Consider the following 27308-nt stretch of genomic DNA (forward strand, 5'->3'; position numbering starts at 1 on the left):
TGGGTCCTAGATTGTAGAGGGCCTTGTGTGCGTGGGTGAGAAGGCGGAATGTAATTCTTTTGTTGACGGGAAGCCAGTGGAGGTCCCTTAGGTGTCCGGAGATTTGATCTTGGCGAGGGATGTCTAAAATGAGTCTCGCTGAAGCGTTTTGGATGCGTTGGAGTTTTTTCTGTAGTTTTGCTGTGATACCGGCGTATAGTGTGTTACCATAATCCAGTCGACTCGTGACCAGTGCGTGGGTGACAGTCTTTCTTGTCTCGAGGGGCATCCAGCGGAAGATCTTTTTGAGAATGCGAAGTACGTTGAAGCAGGAGGATGAGACTGCGTTGACTTGTCTGGACATCGAGAGAGAGGAGTCTAGGATGAAGCCAAGGTTACGTGCATGGCCTGTGGGTGTGGGTGCTGAGCGCAGAGCGGAAGGCCACCAAGAGTCATCCCAGGCAGAGGGGGAAGATCCTAGGATGAGCACCTCCGTTTTGTCTGAGTTGAGTTTTAGGCGGCTATGTTTCATCCATTCGGCTACTTCTTTCATGCCTTTGGTGGTGTTGGGGTCTTTGGTGAGGGAAAGGATTAACTGGGTGTCGTCGGCGTAGGAGATGATGTTAAGGTTGTGTTGATGCGCGATGGAGGCGAGCGGACTCATGTAAACATTGAAGAGGGTGGGACTGAGTGAAGATCCTTGTGGTACACCACAGATGACTGCAGTGGCCTCTGAGTTGAATGGGGGAAGTCGGACTCTTTGAGTTCTCCCAGCGAGGAAAGAGATGATCCAGTCCAAGGCTTTCCCTTGTATGCCGATGTTGCTGAGGCGTTGTATAAGGGTACTGTGGCAGACTGTGTCGAAAGCAGCGGAAAGGTCGAGTAGAATGAGGGCCACTGTTTCTCCGTTGTCCAGTAGTGTTCGGATGTCGTCAGTCGCTGTAATGAGGGCGGTTTCGGTGCTGTGTTTGGCTTGAAACCCGGCTTGAGATGGATCGAGGGAGTTGTTGGATTCAAGGAAGGCGGCGAGCTGGCTTTTGACGGCTTTCTCAATGACTTTGGCCGGGAATGGGAGGAGGGATATGGGTCGGTAGTTTTTAAGTTCAGAGGGGTCTGCTGTGGGTTTCTTCAGAAGGGCGCTGAGTTCAGCGTGTTTCCAGCTTTCTGGAAAGGTGCCAGAGGTGAACGAGCAGTTGATGACATCACGGAGATGAGGTGCGATGATGGAGTCCACTTTGTTGAAGATGTGGTGGGGGCAGGGGTCGGTTGGCGAGCCGGAGTGGATTGAGTTCATTAGGCGGATGGTGTCTTCAGTGGTGATTGGGTTCCAGGCGCTAAGGATGTTAGTTGGCGGAGTAGGATCTGAGGGGGGTGGTGAGGGTTGATCGCTGGGAGTATTCTCTAACCTGTTGTGGATGTCGTCAATTTTGTTGTAGAAGAAGGAGGAAAGTGCATCGCAAAGGTCTTGGGAGGGAGTGATGTCGTTGGATGCAGCGGTGGGGTTGGTGGATTCTTTGACGATGTTGAAGAGTTCCTTGCTGTTGTGAGTGTTGTTGTCGAGACGATCCTTGAAAGCTGATTTCTTGGCGGATCGAATCAGTTGGTGGTGTTTGCGGGTGGCTGCCTTGAGGGTGGCCAGGTTGTCGGTGGTTGGGTTTTTTCTCCATGATTTCTCCAGGGTGCGGCATAGCTTCTTGGATTTTTTAAGGTCATCGTTGAACCAGGGAGACTTTTTGCTGGCTGAATTGATCTGATGCTTTTTCAGGGGTGCTACTGTGGGTGATCCATTGCTTGAGATTTGTGGCTGCTTGGTTTGGGTCCGATGAGAGGGTGGGAGGGTTTTGGTTGAGTGATGTGAGGAGTTGGTTGGAGGTGATTTTGTTCCAATTTCTCCGAGGGATAGGTTGAGGGCGGTTGTGGGTCAGGGAGGTTTTGTAGCTGAAGTGAACACAGCTGTGGTCCGTCCAGTGGAGAGCTGTGGTGCGATCGAAGGAGATGTGCTTGCTGGAGGTGAGGATAGGGTCGAGCGTGTGTCCGGCTACATGGGTGGGGGTGTCAACAAGTTGTTTGAGTCCGAGATTGGCCAGGTTGTCCAGAAGGGTGGTGGTGTTGCTGTCGTGTTTGTTTTCAAGGTGGTAGTTAAGGTCTCCTAAAAGAATGTAGTTCTCGGAGGCGAGGGCATGTGGGCTGACGAAGTCTGTGATGTCATCGCTGAATTGAGTGGGGGTACCTGGAGGCCTGTAGATGAGGGTGCCTCTGAGTGTGGTCCTAGGGTCGGTGTGGATCTGAAAGTGGAGATGTTCGGCGGTTCTGAGATTATCGTCGGAGCTGGTCGTGATTTTGATGGTGTTCCTATGGATGATGGCGATGCCTCCTCCTGTTTGGTTGGTACGGTCTTTTCTGATTATCTTGTAAGCGTCTGGTATGGCTATGGCGATGTCGGGTGCTGATGATGTGTTCATCCATGTTTCTGTAAGGAAGGCGATGTCTGGTGACGTATTGTCGAGAAGGTCCCAGAGTTCAGTTGCGTGTCTGTGGACCGAGCGGTTGTTCAGCAGGATGCACTTCAGGTTGTTAGAATCGGAGCTGTGTGTGGAGGAAGTGGATTTGGTGAGGGTCCTGATGCAGTTGAACTTGCAGGAGAGGCAGGCGAATGGGCCGTGGGTACGTCCTGGGGTAGCTTCGCAGCATTGGGAAGTGCGTCCGGGGTTGAGGGCGAGGAGAGTTGCGGCATTATATGTGACTCGAGTGGGTTGGGTGCGGCGGGGACCAGGGGGACAGGTGCTTTGCGCGGTCCAGGCGCGGACGGGCATAGACGGGCTTACCTTTGGCGCACCTTCGGCGCGGCCGCAGCTCGTGGACGCTGCGCGTTGATTAATCTGGCATAAATGGAGAGTGGAGGGGGCGGAGCGTGGGAGGGTCAGCTGGGAGGCGGGAGCGGGGAGGAGACACGGGCAAAAGTAAATACACACCAAAATGGCCGCCCGTTAACTGAATCGAAACTGGGGCACAGCCGGAGTTCGAGTTAATGTATGGTTGCTACAAAAAGTATTCAATAACGCTTCACATGCACTTAAATCAGCCGCTATGCAATGGTAGATATACTAAAAATAAAATGCGATCAAAACAATACCAAGCGCTGTATTCTGCGCAATGCGCTGTATCAGGGCAGGCAGGCAGCAGGTATCAGGGCAGGCAGGCAGCGGGGAGTAAAGCGTCCGTTGTGCGAGCAGAGTGCTGGGGGAGCGACCGCTATGGAGGGAATCCAGACATCTGCCACCTCCTGCCACCTCCAGGGGGAGAGGGGGCAAATCAGGGGCTATTGCCCCAATCAGCTTAATGGCCCCATCTGCCTCTGGGGTGGCAGAGAGACTGTGGCAATTCTTTGGGGGTGAAGGCAATGGCATGCCCATTCTGGACAGTCCTCACCCCTATGTTAAAAAAATAAAATACTCGCTTGTGCCAAGTGGGCTTTCTGACGCCTCAGGGGAGCAGATCAGGGACTATTGCTCCCAAATACCTCCTGGGAGGCAGCAAGAGTGTGTCATTTTTTAGGAAAGTGGGGATGTTGGCATGCCCATTCCGGGCATCCCCCACCCCTGACCTATAAAATATAATAATCCCTGGTGTCTAAGGGCTTTCAACGCCACCGGGGGGGGGGGGGGGAGGTGGAAAGACTAGTAATGGCAATTTGTTTTGGGAGGGGCAAAGGCCCCTGCCCAAGGGGCCGCTCGCTCCTCCCCAGTGCCTAGTGGGTGGATCACTACTTGGGGATCACCCTCCTGGGCAGATATGCTCCTGTGCTGTCTAGTTCAATTACTAGAAGGTACAATTAACCAGGGAAGCCATCTTAAGTACACGTACTGGGCACTGGTCCCCAGCTACATGATGGATTCACTGAAACCTATGGTGTTTGGTATCAAACACCTTGTCCCAATAAATCTGTACTGATGCCAGTACAAGATTTATTATGACATGCCCCCAGATGGCATTTTAGATGTGTTCCTGAAAAACCTACCACTATCTTGTGTGCTGGCTGACTGGTCGTGGCTAGCTTGCCATCACAGACATATTTCTGACCACCTGAAGGTGAGAGCCCATGCTCTCTGAAGCCAGACACAATACCAGCTCCAAAGGAAGGTGCTCCCACCTTCTCTAGCAGGATGGCTACTGATTTAGCAAGGCCAAAGACTTCACAGCCCCTGTAACGATTGATATGTGAGCCTGGCTCCCCAGACCTGAGCGTTTCCAACCCCTGCCCTGAGGCCCATTTGGCACTAGGACATGCGAAAAATTAACTACCCAACTAGGCGTGTTTCATTACCAGGCTAATCACCCCCTTAAGGTGAGCTACATGATGTGCTCCATGAGGGAAGGGTTCCATTATTTTGTTTCTGGTGGAATTAGGAACTCTGGGACAGGATTATGCCCACTTCCCAAATGAAGTAGTCATATAATGGGTGTAGTGACCCCAAGGGTAAATAGCCCATTAACTACTACCCTTCACTCCCCTTAATAAACCTAAATTCAGTTTTTAGGTGGCATTCTGAAACTGAGAACTCCTATCCACCTGACCAAAGAAGGACAAAGAAGAGCTCAAGAACCCAAGACCTGTGTACTTTTTGTGGACTTGGCGACAAACCCTGCCTGCGTACTCCTGTCTCTACAATTCAAAGACCCAGTTTATCCATCCTACAGTTGTACGTTCTCCAAAAAGCTTGAATGGCTATCAGCACTTCACCAACCTATCAGTATTTCTTTTGAAATGGAGGGGCAACTTGCTTGCAGGCACCAACCGCATCAACTGGTTCACCAATCTGTTGACCACAGGGTCCACTGATGCAGCAGCTACCCAGGAGGAGGTTGCCATGCTCCAGGAGGTCTGATCCATCGCCCCACCAGGTTTGTAGATGCCATGACCCCCAGGAGCTGCCCTGCACCAATACCCAGTGTACCAGATCCCTTGCAGCAACCAAGTCTTGTTAAGTGTCCAGCCCTTACACCAACACTACCACGACTGACCTACTAATGTGGGACATCAGCATCAAAGAGGCCATCATCAGAATGGCCCAGCTGTTGTGTTTTTCCTTATCTCCAGGTCGACCCCAAAGGTTTAGAGCCTCCAACGCAAGCAACTCTCTTGACAAAACACAGCTGCACCTGAGCCACACAGCCCGAGTATGAGCCTAATGACAGTGCCCCCTTGCTCAAGAGACCCTCAAGAACTGAGCATCCCTTTAGGTTCCGACAGACTTGTCCCTAATTTTCTGTTACTGATTTTCTCCATAGACTTCAGCTGTAGCGTTCGAGGCTACCCTTGCGACCAGCACCTCTGCACACCAGGGCAGGTAACCCAAAACTGCTGGTGATTCTAAGGACCTTGGCCCCTACTTACCTTAAGTCCAGAAGAACTACCCTGTAACTCGATTGCAAGTACCCCTATGTAGTGTATGTTTCTCCCATAGGAGAATCTGACTATTGTATTTTCTGTGTTTCTGCTAAACTGCAATGTACTTGCTTAATCTCGTAGATCTAGTTGTCTAAATTAATGCAAAAAAATCTGTGTTTTTTCTAGATAGGAATCGGACTTCCATATTGAGTGTGTGGCTGATATATTGACTCTGTGTGTGCAACAAATGCCAAACACTCCCCTCTGATAAGCCTAAAATTGCTCAACCACACTATACCAGATAGAGCACCTTGGGATTGGTAGAAAAAGCCCCTGTTCACCAATAAGGGTTACCTGGATTCTCTGCACAGTGCACCTCATGTTGGTATACTATATAGAAAGTGTAGGTAAAGAACGAGAATGGTTGGAATAAGCCTATCTTAATCTACGAATAAAGATTGGATGCAGGGGAAATCCTCAGATTTGAAGAATTGCCCTCACACTCCCGTTAAGGTGTCATGCTTCATCATTGGGCGTTATGCTCCTCGTGGGGGTGGTGCTGCAGTCCCCCACAGGCCCCGCGAGAGAGCTCTTTGTCAAGGATCTTTTTAGATGAACGCAGCTGTGGTTAGGGCAATTCTTCAAATCTGAGGATTTCCCCTGCGTTCAACCTTCATAGATTAAGATAGCCTAATTCCACCCACTCTTGCTCTTTACCTACACTTTATGCTGCGGAATATGCAAGCACTTAGTCATAGGAACAGTTACCCTCTAGTGATTAGACATACTATCTTGGGAGCAAGGGTACTGGACCACTTTTTCTGAGCCCCCTTTCCCTCTCTTTGTGTATTGAACATTATATAGAAAGCAAGCTTCCTACACAGATGTTGGGACATATAGGCAGTGGAGGAAAGGAGCCGCTTTAACAAGCATCCATTACGAACGGCAGTTGGCCACCCCCTGCTCCCAGATCGAAACAAATCTAAACGTAGTTCTTCCAGATAATAGTAGTAGTCTTTTAAACAAGCACTGGCGTTGCCAATAGGTCTCGCAGTAGGAAAGTTGGAGCTATTGGTTTTGTGAGTGGCGTTGCGTGTGTGAGTGGCGTTGCGTGTGTGAGTGGCGTTGCGTGTGTGAGTGGCGTTGCGTGTGTGAGTGGCGTTGCGTGTGTGAGTGGCGTTGCGTGTGTGAGTGGCGTTGCGTGTGTGAGTGGCATTGCGTGTGTGAGTGGCGTTGCGTGTGTGAGTGGCATTGCGTGTGTGAGTGGCATTGCGTGTGTGAGTGGCGTAGTGTGTGTGAGTGGCGTAGTGTGTGTGAGTGGCATTGCATGGGTGAGTGGCGTTGCGTGTGTGAGTGGCGTTGCGTGTGTGAGTGGCATTGCGTGGGTGAGTTGTGTTGCGTGTGTGAGTGGTGTTGCTTGGGTGAGTGGCGTTGCGTGGATGAGTGGCGTTGCGTGGATGAGTGGGGTTGCGTGGATGAGTATGAGTGGGGTTGCGTGGATGAGTATGAGTGGGGTTGCGTGGATGAGTGGCGTTGCGTGGTTGAGTGTGGTGTTGCGTGGATGATAGTGGGCTTGCGTGGGTGTGAGTGGCGTTGTGTGTCTGTAAGTGTTGCTGTGTGGGTGAAAGTGGCACAGAGCCTTTGATGTGACATTTCAGGTGCAGAGCATGAGATTGATGCAAGGAGCAGGCATGGGAAACAAAACCTTCCTGATGTGAGAGACGATAACGGGTGCATATGCATAGGAGGAGAATACAGGTATATGGCATGTGAAGATATCAGGTGGAAAGATTGGGTAGGGAAGATAATAGGTTCAGGGCTTGCAAGGCATGAGTAGAGTAAAGCATGACAAAATGGTGCAAGGCATGAAAAGAAACTAATGCCAGGTGTGGAAATTGAGGAGTAAAAATAACGATACGGCATGAGATGCCCAGCAAGAGAATATAAAATGTGTGCCAAATTCAGGTGGCATGGGTAGGTAATGTAGTTCAAGCAACTGTGATATAAGTGACATCACAGGCTTTGGTGTGCAAGGCTAGCGAAGGGCCGTCACTGATGTAAGGCTTAGGAAGAGAACATAAAACGTTGAAAACGAGGACAGCGAAGAAGATAGCTGTCTGACCATAGCTGATCCGAAAGTAGCCTTGTTTGCTATGATTACAAGTGCAAAGAATGTCCCGAGAAGGTAGGGAGTGCAAGGCATGATACAGGAAATTATGTGTGCCTTAAACCATGGTAATGTAGGCAAACTGATACAAGTTGATCGGCCGGGAAGCGGCCAGGAAACACAAGTACGGCCGGCCACATAATTAGGGGAGGAGAAGCACACGCTGGGAGAAGCCCTTTGATGTGCTGTGCGGCCGCGATGCGCGCTCTGTGCTGGGGGAGGGGGGAGGGCCATTAGGAACAGGAACAGATGGCCATGAAAGTGTATGGGCCAAATGCGCGTGCCTGTACGTGCACTCGAAGAAAATGCCACGGAAAAAAGCGGTGGTTTGACTATCCGATGGAGCACATGAATTCTCCCCCATTTCCCATTGCTTCATTGTTTTGTTTCAAATATTTACGCACAAACAAGAACCAAAAAAAAAAACGAGGTCATTGAAACCAAAGCGGTCATTCGTCTGCAGGTGATCAGATGACTCAAGGGATCTGTTTTTCATTTGTGGCTCTTTTTGACTGTTATTCAAAGAGACTGGCTCTTTCTGTGCAGTTGGCTCGGCGCTTCGTACATCTGCAGTTCAGAACAAGAACAAGTCGGGTTGGGGCGGGAGAGTGAGAGAGTGGGAGGGAAGAGCTGGAAAAGCCCAGGCTCGGCAGTGCAGCATGGCTGTGATTGCGTGGAGAGAGAGGGGAGGTGTTGGTGTGGGAGGGGGAGGCTGTGATTGCGTGGAGAGAGAGGGGAGGTGCTGGTGTGGGAGGGGGGAGGTGCTGGTGTGGGAGGGGGAGGCTGTGATTGCATGGAAAGAGAGGGGAGGTGCTGGTGTGGGAGGGGGGAGGTGCTGGTGTGGGAGGGGGAGGCTGTGATTGCGTGGAGAGAAAGGGGAGGTGCTGGTGTGGGAGGGGGGAGTTGCTGGTGTGGGAGGAGTGCTGCTAGGGGAGGAGAAGCCTGATGCCGGATGGGGGCGGGAGAGGCTGGGCTTGCATGCGATGCGCGTGCATGTTCACGTGAACTTCATGAAAACCGCGGGGCTGAAAGCCCTTTGGTTTGACTTGTGTTTTGCCGACATGAATTCTCGCTCCGCTCGATGCGCTTGCGCACATCGATAGGTCGCGAGACCTAAAAAACAGTTACGCTTCTACCTAGAGGTGGTAAGGGAACACAGATACAGTTTACAGGCATCTTATTGTTCAGACTCCTTGTTTATCCCTTCAAGCCATGTGGAGGCATCAACACCCGGTATATATTTATTTATTTTATTTATTTATTTAAAAAATTTATAAAGCGCGGCGTATACCCGTGGGTGTCTTGGCGCTATAATTTTGCTGAAAATCCCAGAATAAGGTGGTATCTTCCTTCAAACATATTGTTTCTGAGCGGATTATTGATCAAATAACCAAGTTTTTACCAATTTTCTAAACTGAAATAACGATGGTGCCAGTTTTATTTCCTTTGGGAGCATGTTCCAGATTTTGGCTGCAGCATTGGTAAAGCTTCTATCGCCCCATGTCACCGTCCTGGTGCGAGGCACTACCAGTAGGTGACTGTGTTCGGAGCGTAAGGATCTTTTTGGTGAATAGTATTGAAGTTTTCGTTTGAGAAAAGCTGGTCCAAGACCCTTGAGAGCTTTGTAGGTGAGACACAGGGTCTTGAATCTGATGCGATTTCTCACTGTTAACCAGTGGAAATTTCTTATCGCATGCTTGGTGGACTGAAACTTAGGAATGCCAGCTAGTAGCCTTGCGGCCGCATTCTGTATAAGCTGGAGTTTGGCCACCACCTTTGCCTGGGCGTTTACAAACAGTCCATTACAGTAGTCGAGTGAAGAGAGTACTAAGGAGCTCACCACTGTTTTCCTAGCACTCTCAGGAAGAAAGGGCAGGATTTTTTTAATTATCTTAAGCTTGTAGAAAGCAGACGACGCAACCTGGTTGGCATGGTTGGAAAAATTAAGATTGTCATCAAATATAACGCCCAGGTTCCTGACCTTTTTCACTGGTTCTGGCGGGGCTCCGAGGGGTGTCGGCCACCAAAGAGTGGACCACTGTGGTGATAAATTTCCAAAGATCACTACCTCGGTTTTCTCCGAGTTGAGGCGCAGGCAGTTTTCCGACATCCATTCCTTGATGGCAAGCATGCCTTCTTGGAATCCGGCGGCAACCTCCTCACCTACTTTAAGCGCTACTTCATCTCCAAGAGGTAAAACCTCAGGAACGTGAGGTCATATTTATGACTCTGTCATTGGCACACAGATAATAGATACTGCCCAATCATCTACTGGACCGTGCAGGGACTCCATAGAGATACTAGAGTTAACTGGTAACAGGATGGGTGGATGGTTTGAAATGCCTACTGAAAAGTGTGGCACATAACTTGGACAGACACTTGTTCCTTCTTGCTGCAGGTTCTTCTTGGACCTATTTAGACTTCATGAAGATTTGTGAGTTCCACGGAGTTTACTGTGGCCACATGGGCTTTGCCTCTCTAAGTCTGTTTTGGAGACATTCAAATCTCCTGAGAACATAATGTGCAAAGTGAATGTCTCTTCTGCAGAAGACCTTCCGAGGGTCAGGCACTCACTGGGCATACACCTTGCACTACTCCAATGGTCAAGTAGAGAAATCATGAGTCGGAATCAGTTATAGCGCTGGTGAATTCTTTAGTAAATTTCCCTCTAGTAAGTTTCTGAGTGATCCCTCTGAAGCTGTTTAGCCTGTGTCTCTCAAAGGCTGTCCACACAGACTCTACAAATAAAAATATGAAGTGGATGAGGGGATCACTAGTGCGCAGGCCCATCGAAGTCATTATACCTAAAGTTCACTACCACACATGCACTCTGCTGGGCTGCCCCATTCTGTAGGTGGAGAAAAACAGGGTTCAGGGAGGGCCAGGGAAGACTGCACCACATTGGGTCCAAGTGATGCATGACCATTTTCAGGTATCACTAGATTCACTAGACACAGACCACAAATCTACTAATCAAGGAGAAACAATTAAATGTAATTTTGAGAGTGTATGACACTTATGCTTCATTCCAGAGTTTTCCTCTGAATCAATAAAAAAAATGCAGATGTTGAAAGCTCCGGTGATATTAGCTTCGAGCACCAAGATTGTGTAGCCATTCAAGGGTAGGCGGAGACAAAGTTGTGCATGTGTTTCTGAAAATGGTAGCCAGGTCCAGGGTTTTCATTGTAAGGATGGGAGAGGCCTGCAAATACAAGGTCTCTGCTCCTCCAGGGGCGCCGTTGAGGCTTGGGAAGGGGGTCGTGCTCGTCATTTGCTATAATAAAATGTCCCAGACATTCATTAAACTGCTTTACCTGGAGTTTTATTCAGGGACTCTCCTGTGCTGGGAAATGGAAGCTTCGCCGACATCTAAACTAAGCATGGGCGGAAAATCTGTTACGCTCGCAGATTTTGCGGATTTTCGGTAAATTCGCAATCCGCGAACGCTCACGAATTTACCGAAAATCCGCAAATTCGCAGGCAGCGAATTTTTTTTTCTTGGTGATACAATTTTGCGGCGTGCGGTGTAAGTTCGCAATTGCGAACATGTAGGTGCGGCGGGCAGCAACAATCTCGCACTCGCGAAATTACAAAAATTGCAATTCTGCACAAGAAATCTACTAGCAAGCAGCATAGACCTTCTGAAAATGATGATTTTTATCAGAATAACTCCTCAGGTTGACATTTGCCTGCACTTTTTTGGATTTGAGGCCTTTTGATTTTCTTTGGATAACTTTTGGATTAGAAATCAACTTTCTCATATAAGCTTGGTGGGGCATTACAGTTGCTGTAATGCTGTTCTGCAGAAAAACGAGTTTTGCAAAAGTGAAAGCAGGTTCAAAAGTTCAAACTCATCATTAGTAACCGTTCCCTGTAGTGCTTCCTGACAAGGGCCCCTCCAGAGTTCAGTTGCTAGTTGCAACAATTGTATGACCCTGCTCTGACCCTCACAGCAGGCTCATAGAATAGCTACAAGTAGGCCACAAAGGTCCTGGAAAAAAAAATTGCACTACAACAGCAAGCAAATTACAGATCAGGAAGCAGGTGCCAGACTGGAATTTTAAAACAGTGACACATTAATAAATCAACCCCAAATTAATTAATGTCAGTTGAAGCAGGCAGGTGTGCTTGCTTTTTCCCCCCATAATCTACAGTGATGATGAACCAGAGGGTGGCATTGATGTACCAGAGGGTGGCATGGGTGAAACAGAGGGTGGCAGGGGTGAAACAGAGGGTGCTGAGAACCTGTGATGATGAACCAGATGTAGAAACGACATAATCGTGACTGTTGGGAGCCGACATGTAAGTTCGCAATTTCGAACTGGTACAAAACCCTCGCGAACTGTCAGAAATCCTTGCGAACTGGCAGAAATCCTTGCGAACACAAAAAAAAAATCAGCGAGAATTCGCGGATTTTGCGGATTGCGAGTTCCCAAATTCGCAAAATTCGCGAACGCCAGATTCGCAAAATTCGCCCAACTTAATCTAAACACACCTTTCTAGCAGTGTGTTGCTGGCCTGAAAGGAATGCAAATGTGCACGAGTTAATCTGCAAATGTAAAGGATTTGCAGATTCTCGTTGACTTCTCAGGACAGGAGAGTGCTGTTGCAGCTAATAGACAATGGCCTAATAAAACCTGAGGGGGCCACCCTGGAATATATGCTGAAGGGGTCCCCTCACATGCGGGGGCCTTTCTTAGGCCCCTGGTTGATGTGAGTAGCATACGCATCTGCCAAGCAAATGATGGCAGCACTGACCAACGTTCAGTCTAACACTGCACCGAACCCCACATCCTTATATAGGGTTTTTTTGTGCGTTAAATATTTTGTGATTAGAGGAGCAATCTTCTGTATGCTATTTATTTAAATTTTGGGCACTTCTAACGCGCTATAACCAGGTAGGTACCTCAGCACATTTTTTAAAGACCATTTCTGCAAATCACTAACCAGTCATATAAAATCATAGGAGTCTTGTAGTGGAAAAACCAGGTGATTAGTAGCTCTCTAGTCTAAATCTCAGCACAGAGTGTTCTCATCTCAGATTCAGTGTAAGCCAGTTCTAGAGCATTGCTGCAGCCTTGAAAAACATCTTTCCCCATAAAGTTCTTTAAAACTTGGGAACGGTGAATAACCAAGCTTTTTCTGGGCGCAGACTGCTCTTGGGGGTATAGAACCTAGATTTGTGGGTAAGAGGGTCTTTGTCTGCCTCCATATAATGCTTTATGAACTAAGCAAATGTATTTAAAGTTAACCCTCTCAAAAACCTGAAGCCAATGATGTTTATTTAGGCACTTTGAGAAGGACTTGTGGTTTTTAATGTTTAGAATGAGTCACGTTGTGACATTTTGTACTAATTACGGTTTATTCAAGGCTTTTGCAAGAACCCCATATATACAGGATTAATGTAAACAAACCTCATAGTCACAAAAACATTGAAAATCTGTATTCTTTTCTGGATGTTGAACAGAATCCTAACCCATTTTAGTACTCTTATTTTAGAAAAACAGTCCTTAGTCATTGAGCAAATCTATTTATACACGGGTAGGTCAAAATTAAATTTGCTTACAAGATTCTTTATCAAATGTAAAGGGGGGGGCTCTGATCTAAAGATACGAGTCCCACTCTATTCACACAGGAAGTGGTCCCAACATTTCCACCTGGTTTCCCTACTATTCCTATTGCCCTAATCTTGCTCATGTTTTGTAATCGCTGAACCAAAACGGTACTGTAGCTCAGTGAGATGAGTGTGCATTGCATTCAGAGCTGTGTGACCTGTAAATTGCTAGATAAAAGCAAGGACATGTAATTCAGAGTGTCATCTATCTAAGGTTGTTAAAGGCAGTGACATTTTAAATGGGAAACACTATTTATTGTTTATTAAAATGTTCTATATAAAAGTGCAGAAGAAATAGCAGATTGTTATTCGGCTTTGTGAAAATGAGAAAGGAATGTCTTTGTATGGTAATCAGTTCATATGTATGTCCTTCCGAGCATGCACCTGACGTACCGACATGGCAGACTTAATAGCAAATTGTAAAATTGTAAGATAGTAGTTTCCGACTAGAGAGGAAGAGATTGGTAATTTAAAGAGGCTATGCATTGAGTTCAGTCGTCCTGGGAGGCACGTTATTGATCCACGCAGAGTGAGGAAGATTTGGAGGGTTACCCAGAATGTCTGACAAAAGGGAAGCAGCTAATTCTTGTTTCCGAAGGTGATGGTGGGAGAAGACCGTTTAGGCAGTGGAGACTTAGGTGACAGAATGACAGACGGACAGACAGACAATCTAAAACACTAACTATAGGTGCTCCGATCAAAAAAGTCACTGTACAAAACAGAATGTAAGGGGCGACAGCCCGGCCAATATTGGTGAAAAAACATTTCCTCCTGTTATTCCGCATCACTTACCACCAATGCTGTGATCAGATGCTAGTTGACTGATAGCCAGCAGTAATATTATTGGCACTCAGGCGATTTTACTTCTGTTATTACCTCAGGTGACGCTAAAATCTACTGACCACATGCTGGAAATACGTTTCGCCCCCTAAAATGAGCTTATTTTAGGATAGTCAGTGGAGACCAAGCTGTAAGCTGCTCTCATGTATTTAAACAAAATATTTTAAAACAATTGTAATTGAACTATTTTGAGCAGACTTGTAGATTTTGGGAACACCCTTACAACAATATTTTGTGGAACACTTAAAAAACAAATAATAGCTGGCCTTTAATTAAGTGGTTGGTGCCAAAATATTGAAGCGCTGTAGCTCAGTAAATAACACATGTTACTCAATTCAGTTGTATTCAATTACAATTTTACAATTTTATTCGACACACTTCGGACATTCTGACCTTCAGCACTAGCATACAGAAACTTGAGCCCCCACTGCAAACTACATGCATGGAGGGCCCCCCTCAGGACTGTCATGAGCTGTCATGCCAGGGTACTGTGCTAACGACCCCCCCTGGAGCTCGGGCCCCCTCCCACACCGCGGGGGATGCGGGGGCCTTTGTTATGCTCCTGTTCATAGATCAAATCACTTGAAGCTTTTTGAGCGGTAGTGCACAGAGTTTACTGAGCTGTGAAGTTCTTTTTAGGTCTCGCCTAGACATAAGCAAAGCGAAGCTTTGCTGTCTAGGGAGACAACTAATGTCGCCGCTTTTCTGGGAATGGTGTGGACATCAGACTGTGACGAGCCTGTCCTGGAGATTGCAGCTCGTGAGCGCGCACGTTGCGTCACCCTGCCTGATATTCGCATTCACACAAAGGCTCCCGCACGCATGCGCACATACACACACTGCATACACACACACGCACCCCCTTTAACAGACACACGCGCACACCCCACCCCCACTCACCCCTCCTCCTCCGCAACACACTCACCTGTTCGGGCGGACCGGGACTCGATCAGGAGCCCGAGGGCTCCTCGGACAGTGGCTTCTCTCTCGTCTCGCGCCGCGATGGGGGCGGGACTCCCGGTTGGGGCCGCGCTGCGATTGGCCGGCTGCCCAACCGCTTCCGGGTCGCCGCAGGCAGCGCGGCGGCCCGGCGGGAACTTGATGAAACTCCCTGGGCTGCAGTGGTGAATATTTCATTGCGGGAGCACAACTCGCATTTTTTTGGTATTTTTTCATTAATTCATTTCGCGGCCCATGCTTTTTTAAAAAATGCTTGTTCTGAGGGCAGCTGTCAGTGAAAAGCCTGCAGGCGCCACTCCTGCCTACACTACAGCAAGTGGCACCGAGTCCACACCATCGGCCAGGAAGTGATGCGCGTGGGAGGACACCCTGCATGGTGACGGGACACTGTGAGGGGGCAGACAGCACTGCTGTGAGAGGACTGCGAGCTCTCAGGGGAAACAGCGAACTGACTGGGATTTGTGAAGAAACAGTACATTGTGATGGCAAAAAGGTGATGTGAAACGGGACACGCTGCACAGTGAGAGGATACTCCGTACTGTAAAAGGGCGCAATTCGCATTGTGGAGACATACTTCTTTGTTAAAGGTTACGTCTTAATTGCTGTCAGTGGACTCTGCGGTGAAAGGATGAACTTCAGTGTCTGCACACACTGCAGTGTGAGGAGACTGTAGGAAGTGAGGCCCGCTACATTTGGAGTGACGCGCAGCACTTTTAGTGAAAGTGCCCCATAGCATCTGGGTACACTGCACTTTCAGGGTTTACAGTGCACCGCCAGTGAATCCACTTTGAGGAGCGCACACTGCGCAGTGAAATGATACACTGCACCGCAGGTGACTGCGCTGCACTGTGAGAGGATACACCGAACCGTCATTGTGTCCACTGTGAGAGGTGAAGCTGCCCGTGAAAGGACACACCGCGCCAGGCAATGGCACACTGCGCTGTGAGTGGTTGCACTGCACCGTGAGAGGATGTACTTCACTCTGAAAACTATTACTGCCTCTTGAGGGGGCCGCGAGCGTTCCCGCCTTGAGAGGTTACACAGCTGGGGCACTTCGCCCCGCGAGAGGACCCACTCGCCTCCCTGGGCGGAGAGGTGTGCTGCTGAGTCCTGAGTGACGCCGCCCGCCTGCCCTGCTCTCTCCTCCCGTCAGCACCCGTGGCATGGAGCCGGAGGTGCGGCTCCCACAGCTCCCGCTATGATAACCAAGGCAGTCGCTCTGCTCCTCTCCCAAGTAAGTTCTCTTTGGGGGTCCCCTGGCCTCTCTTTGCTCGTGTCTGCTCTCATCACCCTCACACCTAAAGTAATAGGGTTCTGGCACTCGGCGCTCGCTGTCTCGCAGCTTTTCTCCTTTATAAAGTGCATGCCTTCTTAAAGTAGTTTTATGACTGTTTCTTCCAGCGTTGGTGCTGCTTGTTTACGGTAAAGTTTCGTGCTCAATCATGTCCGGATGCAATGTCTTGACCTTGTGAGTTTCAGAGGCGCCTGTCAGCCTATAGGACCTCTCCTCGTGTTGGCTTGTACAATACGCCTCTCTTGTATAACGCTGAATAATATTGAAAATAAACGCAGCCCACTTATTTAAAATCATAAACGCACGTTGGGCAAGGGAAGCGCAGCTTGAAGAGGTGTCATGAGAAACGGAACTAATTGTTGGGTGGGAAGAACCCATTGTCTGTATGCTGGCTGCAGGCTTAAACTGAGCACACCTGCATGCGAGTTTATTTACCTTTTCCTGAAACCTGACAACTGCACCTTATTCGCCGACCTCAGAGCCCCAGCAGCAGACGAAAAAACCTTCTCTCGTTATATGGATGTTGTCGTATTTATTATATACTTCTTGCATATCCCTTAGCTGCAGTGTCTCCCGAGAGTGCTTTGAAGCATGTTCTAGCCTTATGCAGCACTATACGAGGAAAATAAAACAATGTAAAATAATAAGCTGAAGCGTTCATCCTATGTAATGTCGATGTAAGCTCATGCGTTTGGGAAGGAGGGTATTTATAAACTCCAGGTTCAGGCTTTTATAAGCTGGTTCCAACATTTGTTTTTTTTTAAATGCACAATATTGTCCCGACCAATTAAACTTTGGTCCAGATTTGCTCTTATTTAGAGCAAGCACTAATTTTAATTTGTGACGCAGAGAAGTGCCCACTTTCCATTGCAAAGTGCATTTTGCCCTATGGGTGTTTGCCCTGATCCCTGCCCGTCCCCACTTTTTCAAATATAACGAACAACTTTTAGGTGCACATAGTCAGATTCCTAGTGGTTTAAGTAGCGTTATGGCCTGTCCTTTTGAACATTATATTATTTAGATGTGTTGAACATTTTACTACATCATCTGCTGATTGTCGCTCCATGACCCAAGGCCGTTTTGTAATGTCATTCTACACTTTTCAGCCCAAAATATCCTTTGAGCTGAAAAAGTTCACGCTATCACAGGGCAAACTAACTGTACTTCACAGAGTGCCAAAACCATCTTCAATTTTGTCTGCAAAGGGGTCTAAAGGGAAGGGTCGGACTGGGACAGAAAATAGCCCATTGCAACGCTGCAGACTGCTGCAGTGCTGTTTTGCATGAGTATCAGTACATCTGAGCTGGCATCTCAGAAGACAGACAAGTGGAAAATATTGAACATCTTTTTTTCTGCTGCCCTATGTATTTGTTACCCAGGAAAGTTTGGCTTTTACCAGTCTGTCGGTTACTAGGCACCAGCTCTGCTCTTGCAGCGTTTAGGATTCTTAAAACTGATACTTCCCCCTCCATCGCTATTGGTGTAGCAAAATTTGTGAGTTGGGCGTGGTCAATCCGAACCCGTAACCTTGGCAAATGATGTTTTTTATTATATAGTTTTTATGACTATTTGTTTAAAGTAGCACTGTTATTATGTAGCAAGGGGTCTTCTCGTTCATCAATGTTTAAAAATTTAATACTTTTCTTAACTTGTTTTTAAATGTAATGTATTTATTATCTTATATGCAAAATGAATCGTTTTTAAATATATATGTATTTGTCTTTTATGATGTGAATCGAATAAAGACCTCTTGACTGACTGACAAATGTAAACAAAGTATACAGTGTCTTAACTAGACGTAGCAAAGGGTTAACTGATTGACATAGGATATCAAGGTTATATTCACCCTAAAACCCAAGTAATCAAATGTACAGTATCAACAATACAGGGAAAAACACTACGAACCCAAAGATATTTACCTGCACGCATTTATAAAATATTTGGTTATATCTAGGACATATCTTAAGTAGTGTTACTTAATATGTATACCAGATAATAGGGGTACTGCTGGGCTCTTCTATTGTTCCGAAAAAACAAGTATCAGCAGAGTATTATTTATAAATGCTTAAATTGGGCAAATATTGTTTTCACTTTATGCAGCATTTCCTTGGAAAAGAATAGTTCCACATTTTCAAACTAAGTTTGGTGGATGGACCTCAACTCATCATGGTGTAGGAGGACAATACAACTACCACCTTGATTGACCACATATAGAGATCACCACTGGCCCAGTGGTGAGCTTTGCACTCTGTCAGGAATCACCTTCATGGCAGATCCTGTTGAGGTACAAAAAGTTTGGTGATGTGGATCATGTAGCACCCACACCAGTTCTGGAGCACGTAAATGACTACGCCACACATAGAATTCTGAAATACCCTTCTTTATTCTTCGACTTTCAACCGTTAATTCAATGTACTGAGTCATAGACTTTATTGACTACACCCAGACACATTCAAATACCGCCCAACTGATTATGTAACTCTGTTAGGAGTCTACTTAGGACCACAAGGTCTTACAGTATATGATCAATTGACACTGCATCTCCCCCTTTTCCAAACAAAAAATATGTAAAACATATATACATTAGGGCTCCTCAATGAGGTGTCGAGGTGCTCACACCAATTTTCCAGATCGAGTCTTAAAAGGCAAAGGAGTTGCACTGTCATCTGGCATCGTAGCTGTAGACTCAGATGTTTGACTTGGACACTCAAGTGTACTTGTTTCACTCCTGAGGTCTGGAGATGACAAACATCCAAGCAGCTGTTTGAAATGGGATGAGTCTCTGGTAATGGACTTTCTGGGACGTTGAGCTGTCACCATATGTCCTTTACTTGTCATGACTCTCAATCAATGTTCCCTCTAATTTTTTTCCTCTGTGTGCGGCAATGGAGGGTCTCTGTGCGCTGCAACCATGGCTATGTGCGCCAGGAACCAAACCACGCGTGTCTGCGGCGCCAAATGGCACTCCAAAATGTTACTTTAAAAAGTGAAAAGATAGTGCATTTTCATACATACAGCGCCACAATAAGGGTCTTAAGGGCAGTTTGCAAAATTGGATAAGCACTCTCCCCTCCCCTCTACCATCTCCCACCACACTCTTCCTTCTCTCTCCTCTACCCTCTATCCCCACACTCTCCTCCCTTTCTCCCCTCTTTCCTCAATCTCCCTTCTTTCTCCTCCGCTCTCCCATCTCTCCTCAAGGTACACACGATTGTCAATGAGCACTAACACAGCATCATTTATACCATTTCGGCATTAGTCAACACCACTAGTTTTTCCCTGTTGCTCTCATCTTCATCTCCCCCATGGTTACTCCTTTCCCAGGTCTATCTCCATTGCTCTGCCTTCCACCTCTCATGCCTCTCTCCCAAACTCATCTTCTCCCTTTCTATGCTCAACTCTCTCCCTCTCTATAATCTCAGACTCCCTCTCCTGCTTCTCTCTCTTGCTTCGCTCTTGGGCTCCCTGTCCGTACTTCTCGCCCCTGATACACTCTGTCTCCCTCTCCATGCTTCTGTCCCCTGCTGAACTCTCAGGCTCCCTGTCCGTGCATCTCACCCTTGCTTCACTCTTGGGCTCCCTCTCCGTGCTTCTTCCTTGCTGCACTCTCTTCTCCCTCTCTGTGCTTCTCTCCCCTGCTGCACTCTCGTGCTCTCTAGAGATGTGGCCTAACGACAAGAGCTGCCATCTAAGTCACGTAAATACAAAACATGTTGCATTCCAAATGCTATAGGTGTCACATTCGCGAAAGTTATAACTATTGGCATTGTAAATGACAAAGCTATCCATTTAGCTATTTTAAAAACCAACACATAAATAAAATATTTGTCATTTACAAGACCAATAGCTCCAACTTTTCTAATGCGAGACCTATTGCATTTCCAATGCTTGTTTTTAAATTGTCATTGTATTTACATAGTGCATACTAGCCCTGAGAATGTGTTGAAGGGACAGTTATGTAAAAAAAAACTGCATTACATAGGGTCTGAATATTACTAAAATCTAAGGGTCTCATTTTACAATGAAATAGTGTAGGGCACCTCCACAAGTATTTTTATTAGCTGCCCTATGCCAATTCAAAAGGGCAGGAATGGACTGTATTCATAAGATACAGGGCACTCCTGTCCTTTCTGCCGGCACAAAATTTGATGCCTAGCGCCAACGCAGGCACTCTTGCACCATGGTGCAAGGATGTCTGCATTGTTGGCAGGATTGTTTTTGTTCAAGAAGGTACACCTTCTTGTGCAAAAACAACTCATTGAGGCATTTTCATCTTTGTATGTGTGCTACACATAGAATGAGGAAACAATTGAGGAGTAAAAAAATATATTTCTCCCCGTTACGGATCCCCTGGGACAGCGTACAGTTTTGACGCCTCCTCAGATTTACAGATCCTTGTAAATCTGGGAATGTGTCAAAACCCATCAGAAAACCCATCGCAATGCCCATAGAAAGCCCCCTGGCGCATTGTAAGGCAACGCACTGACTTGGGTCTGCTCTCTGCGCAATCAGAGCGTCATAGAAAATTATGCATCGGCAGCGCAAGGGGCTTATAAATAAGCTCCTTTATTTTGGAAGCAGCCTGTATATTTTTGAAGCACCATTTTATCGTAAAAAGTTCTGCACATTTTGTAGCGGTCTATCTTATACTGTATGTTATGCAAGTATAAAATAAAGACTTTCTATTCACAGTGCTTTCTATCACAGGCTGTGACTTCATAGCACTAAAAATACACGAGTCACTATTCTGCACTGCACCAACTACGATTTAATTAAGTCTGTAGCTCTCTGGTTTCACATAGACTTTAACAGTGCATTAACTAATAGAGGTTTCATAATTTATTATAGTGCATTTGCCACTGAGTAACTTTTTTAAATGTATTTATTTTTCATTGAAGCTGCTCGTCATTTTATATGTAGCTCCGTGAAGGTGACTGACCTAAAAAACGTGCGTATGTTTTAATTATGATGAATGGTGTTCAGCTAACTTCAGTTACATGAAGATGTAATTGCCAAGCTGTCAGCATTCCATGAAATATAGTATGATTTTCCACTAATGCCGTGCATTAAAGTTGCAGCCCATGCATTACAGCTATTATACCAAGGGCCACTGGAATTATGTGATTCTGAGGCTGCCGTGATTTTAGCATAGTTATAGATTTGCCGGATTTGCCACATAATTCATCATCTGCTGCATAACCTGCTGATTTTAACCCCAAAAAATGTATTTACTCAAAAGGTTTACAAGTTAGTAAAAAGCAACACCAGGTGTTGCCGCTCTGTAGAAGGCCCTTTGTAAAGCTGTACAGGTCCCGTTTTTGTTGCTTATTGCTATATTTTGGTGTTAAACTGGTGCTAATGAGGTGCAACCACAGATTTACCGTTTCTCTGTAGAACATTTATGGTTGTCACTGATAAGGGCTACCAGGTTCTAGAAATGTTGTCAGGAGGGGGTCCTTACGTATAAAAAAAGTTTGATTGGGTTCTCGGCACCAAATTGTTTGAAGATCACTGCTGTAGAGACATTAGAAGCTCTATAGAGATGATGGTCCTTGTTCAGAGATGGGAGGGGTTGGGCAGTGCAAATCACTAGGTTTTCTGACAGACTAGTCCAAACCTTGGGGCATCCACTAGTTGTTGAAATTCGTAGACTGTTCTTTATATGGTGCATTCTAACCATATCTCAGTGCTTGGTTTCTTGATCTGTGTCTTTGTGCTGTAGGAAACCATAGGCTACTTCTGGTATTCACATCCCGCAGTGTCTGTTACCTTTTCTACAGTACATCTTTACTGAAGACTATCCTGGTACATTCCATTGCAGGGTAAACTTCCTGTCCTACTGCTCGGCCGATCTGAGGATTTAAGGCCTGGAGAATTTGTGGTTGCCATTGGAAGCCCATTTTCCCTTCAAAACACTGTGACGACGGGGATTGTGAGCACGACACAAAGAGGCGGGAAGGAGCTGGGACTGGTGAACTCGGACATGGACTACATCCAGACAGACGCAATCATCAACGTAAGTACAGACGAGGGCCGCCATTCATGTTGTGTGTCTCAAGTGTGGGCAATGAGCAATGTACCAAGGTCGGTGACAGCTTAGGCTATCATTATAGGTACCTGTATTAGAAAGAGTAACTTTCAGCCATATCCACTGTTGGCAGATCTGCCGTCAAATGCTCACTGCCAATACATATCAGTATATCACAAACAAGGCTGCCAGAATGCACCCACTTCCGGCTTACATGAGAATACTCACCTGTACACTGCTCGTACGTACCCACTAGTTTCTCAATCAGCGCCAAAACTATCAGGAAAACCATCACTGCCAACCACTACCATTATACAGACCAACACAATGTGCAGTACATCCCCTTTGCCAGTCCATCTCATAATATCAGGTTCCACCACTTCCCGCATCGTCTGCACTGTTAGCACTGGTCAGCATGGGCACTACTGCCCTACATGCCGTGAACAGCTTAGCCGCCACTGTTGACATTACCAGTCCAGAACATACATCATGGCCGGCTTTACGGCAGTGCGACTGGTGTGGCCCCACTGGGCACTAATCTGGAGGGGGGGCACTTACCTCAAGGGGGCTGGGGTGCTGTGTACAGCAATAAGGTACGATTTAGAGTTCCTTGGGCGTCCAGCTTTCAGGCAGCAATGAAAATGTCATGATAACGCTTATGATTAATGTTCCTGCTAGAGAGAGACATCTGAGTTTTTTCTAGTGGCAGTTTTGACTCGCCATAAAGACCTGCATGGGGTTTATATCCCTGCTGCAAAGAACAGATCTGTATTTTATGTGGATAGCTGAATGGAATATTAAAGGCAGCCTTTACCAGCACTTTAAAGCAAATGATGTATTTAAGAGAGGGGATAGGGAGACCTGAGAGGCACTTTTGCCCTAGTGCTAGTCAGTGGTGGCCGCCGCAAACAAAGGGTGGTGGGCGGGTGGAGAGAGGGGGTTGTCGCGGTCGTGTGGGGGTTATGTGTTAGAAGTAATAAAAATTAAAAGAACCTACCTGAAGTCATCGGCCTCCTCCTGCGATGTGTCGTGCCTCCTTCTTGGTCCCAGCAGCCCATTGGGACAGACTCCCATCCAATCCCAGTACTGCAGAGCAGAGCAGAGCAGGGATTGGCCTGAGCGGGCTGGAAAGATGCTCCGCTCAGGCCAGGGAGTCTGGGGGGGTTTCTCCAGCCCAGCTGTTCAATGCAGCCGGGCTGGAGAAACCTAAGTGTGTATGCACATAACACTCCTCCTCCCATGCCCCACCCCTCCCTGCACAAGCTGGCTAAGAGATGGCAAATGAATAAAACAGTGCTAGAACATCGTTTTATTTTTCCTTTGCTGGCTCTGATCCAGGCAGTGAGGCAACGCTTCTCCGCCATTGCAGAGGAGTCTCTGCTGGGGGAATCCGAAGAGGCGGTTATATGAGGGGGACTGCAAGAAAGATTGTTGCACCTGGTGCCACCAGCGCTAAAGCTGGCCCTGACATACATACTATTAACACTGCCAGTGCCAGCACTGCTGAACTATACACCCGGTGTTAACACCACCAGCTGTCATTGCCAACACTGAGCATTATCATCACCACAGCTGGCACTGCCAGCCCCAGTTACCCTCCTGCTTACTCTCTTTTCTTCTGCTCTTTCTTTGCAGTACGGCAACTCAGGAGGACCCCTGGTGAATCTGGTAAGCGACCATGTTTTGATTTGATAATGCAAAGTCTCATCATAATCCGCTGTTCATTCTGGCTAAACAAAACTATGTCTCTAAGGGTGTAAGATAGGAGTACATTTTTGGTAGCACAATTAATTGCTAGGAGCACAAGGGAAAAGCAGGGAGACAAAAAAATCCAATGCGACACCGTACATTTGTTATATAGATAACTTCATATATTTGTTATATAAATAACTTCATATATTTAAACATATATGAGAACAGCACTGCATTACATTAAATGGCATATATCCTGTGGATGATAATATATACATTCCAAATGGGACACCCAGTATCGCTTAGCATCACTGTCATAGAAATAACTGTAACCTGGTCCTGATGATGGCCTAACATTCCTACAGGCTGAAATGCCATCGACTCTTACAGCCAAAATTACGGCGCCATTCCTTCGAGGATACCCATCTTAACCCCTTCCATGCTGATGACAGAACGGTTCCGTCATCAGCTACGGGTGAGCTGTGCTGATGACGGAACCGTTCCGTCATGAGCCCGTTAGAACCTTAGAACCCTCAGCACAGCGCGAAAATTCGCGCCGCGCTGAAGGGGTTAAATTCCCCTGTATATATCAACATTTATTGTTTGGGTATCTCCTCAATGTAAATTCTGTCACCAACTGTTTTGCGTTCGCGTCCCTTCATGTCACTGTTTATACTTCAAACAAAGGTTATCGTGTTGTTCCTGAGGGAGAGAAGGAAATGCTACAGTCTGGGATGCAAGTGAATTATGTCAGGGTAACCAGGCGGTAACCCTGGGAATCCATTTTGTTGGATTTAATGCCCTCACACACCCTTTCAGGTGTCATGCTTCATCATTTGGGCCTGCTCCTCGTTGGGTCGGCGGTGCAATACCCAACGGGCGACACCACGTAGAGGGGCTCTTTGGCGGAGATCTTTTTCCAACAGCCGTATGGATGAAATTATATAGTCCGGTCAACATGTTTCTTGCTACTGGGAAATTTGCTTAGCGATTCTTCAGGACCTAGTTGACTATTAGCAAATATCTAATCTTGTCAGACTGTCTATGCTACTTGAATGTGGAGTCTATGTGCTTGTATGGCTACCACATTTGTGGTTGAAGGGGAAACAATATTATATTACCCTTCTTCTAGTTGTGATTGTTAGTACCTAAAGTTAAAAACAATCAGACGACAGTGTGGTAGCCATATAAGCACATAGACACCACATTCAAGTAGCGTAGACAGTCTGACAAGATTAGATATTTGCTAATAGTCAACTAGGTCCTGAAGAATCGCTAAGCAAATTTCACAGTAGTAAGAAACATGTTGACCGGCCTATATAATTTCTAGACGATAGCTGGAAACATTATTTTCCACCACTCTCCTCTAGAATATACCGTTTTTAACCAAAGCAGTGGCCCTTATGAATAAAGTATTCCCGGTACCACTAGCTTTATTTTAATTTCCCACACCATATCACGTCTACCCTTAAGTTCTGGCCCCATACCCGCACTTCATCCATACGGCTGTTGGAAAAAGATCTCCGCCAAAGAGCCCCTCTCCGAGGTGTCGCCCGTTGGGTATTGCACCGCCGACCCAACGTGGAGCAGGCCCAAATGATGAAGCATGACACCTGAAAGGGTAGCGAGAGGGCATTAAATCCAACAAAATGGATTCCCAGGGTTACCGCCTGGTTACCCTGCCATAATTCACTTGCATCCCAGACTGTAGCATTTCCTTTCTCCCTCAGGACCAACACAATAACCTTTGTTTGTACCTATCAGTTGGGCACGTCGTGTCTGGACCTTCTACTCTTTCAGAGCAGTAATAGCCCATCACTCCTCTCTTTGATACCCACTGTTTATACTTCCTCACGAGTCACTTGCTTCGTTCACCATTTCACGAGCACTTGTGCACAGTATCCCACAGGTTACATGCCATTTAATGTAACACAGTGCTGTTCTCATACATGTTTAAATATATGAAGTTATTTATATAACAAGTATATAAAGTTATCCATATAACAAATGTACGTTGTTGCATTGTATTCTTTGTCTCCCTGCTTTTCCCTTGTGCTCCTAGCAATTCATTGTACTGCCAAAAATTGACTCCTAACTTACACCCTTAGAGACATTGTTTTATGCTACACATGATAGCCCTGGTCTCTATAGGCTTTAAGAGCTACCTCCTGTAGTCTGATATTGCGTTCATTCTGGCAAAAAATGCTGGCATGGCTGAAATTGTGAGAAATTTTTCAACCAATGATAGCCAAAACTATTCTTTATTGCGAAGCTTCCAGGACAGTAGTACGTACACGGCAGTAGTACGAACACTCATAAGGCTGAATAACCAGCGTGATATCTTTGTAAAAGAGATTGTGCTGCCCACGGTTCTGTGCACAGGAGTTTCGGCCCTTCATGGGATGTGTTCAGACTCTGCCATGCATTGGCACACCCTAGTCTGCCTGCACGGGTGTGTGTTAGGAAGCTGCCCAGTGGCTGTACAGATTCTTGCCCTCTGGCCTTTTCTACAGAGTCCCCTTCCATCGGCCTGTAACTGACTTTGACCTCTGGGATCAGGGGATGTTCTCCAGGAGACCGAGGATATGAACCTTCCATCCAAGAGCCGAGGGCATGAACCTTTCAACCAGGAGCTTCAGAAAACAAACCTTCCATCTAGGACCCTCCAACCATGAGCCGATGACACAAACCTTCCACCCAGGAGCCGAGGACATGAACCTTCCATCCTGGAGCTGAGCGCATGAACCTTTCACCCAGGAGCTAAGAACACGAACCGTCCACCCAGGAGCCGAGAACACAAAACTTCCCTCCAGGAGTCGAGGGCCTGAACCTTCCACTGAGGAGCCCGAGGACATTAACCTTCTATCCAGGATCCGAGGGCATGAACATTCCATCAAGGAGCCAGAGGACAGGACCCTTCCATCCAGGAGCCCGAGGACACACACCTTCCATCTAGGAGTCCAAGGACCTTCCATCCAAGAGCCGAGGACACAAACCTTCCATCCAGGACCCTGAGGGCATGACCCTTCCAGCCAGGAGCCCAAAGACCCTCCATCCAGGAGCCGAGAACACAAACCTTTCACCCAGGAACTGAAGATACGAACCTTCCATCCAGGAGCCAAGGACACAAACCTTCCTTCCAGGAGCCAAGGGCATGAACCTTCCACCCAGGAGCACAAGGGCATGAAATTTCCATCCAGGAGCAGAGGGCATGGACCTTCCATCCAGGATCCCGAGGACAGGAACCTTCCATCCAGGAGCACAAGGACACAATCCTTCCAGCAAGGAGCCCCAGAACATGAACCTTCCATCTGGGAGCCTGAGGACCCTCCATCCAAGAGCTGA

The 27308-nt window shown here is 47.0% G+C and overlaps 1 protein-coding gene across 1 annotated transcript in view; it reads left to right on the top strand.

The window, feature by feature from the left end:
• HTRA1 (HtrA serine peptidase 1) overlaps positions 1 to 27308 on the top strand; it is a 336396-nt gene that overhangs the window by 266239 nt on the left and 42849 nt on the right. Inside the window, exons 4-5 of the mRNA XM_086922970.1 lie at positions 22065 to 22259; positions 23907 to 23939. Coding sequence (XP_086779096.1) covers positions 22065 to 22259; positions 23907 to 23939 — 228 coding nt within the window. The remainder of the gene's footprint in view (positions 1 to 22064; positions 22260 to 23906; positions 23940 to 27308) is intronic.

The sequence above is a fragment of the Lissotriton vulgaris genome, chromosome 5, assembly GCF_964263255.1.
Source record: "Lissotriton vulgaris chromosome 5, aLisVul1.2, whole genome shotgun sequence".
Classification (NCBI taxonomy): Eukaryota; Metazoa; Chordata; class Amphibia; order Caudata; family Salamandridae; genus Lissotriton; species Lissotriton vulgaris.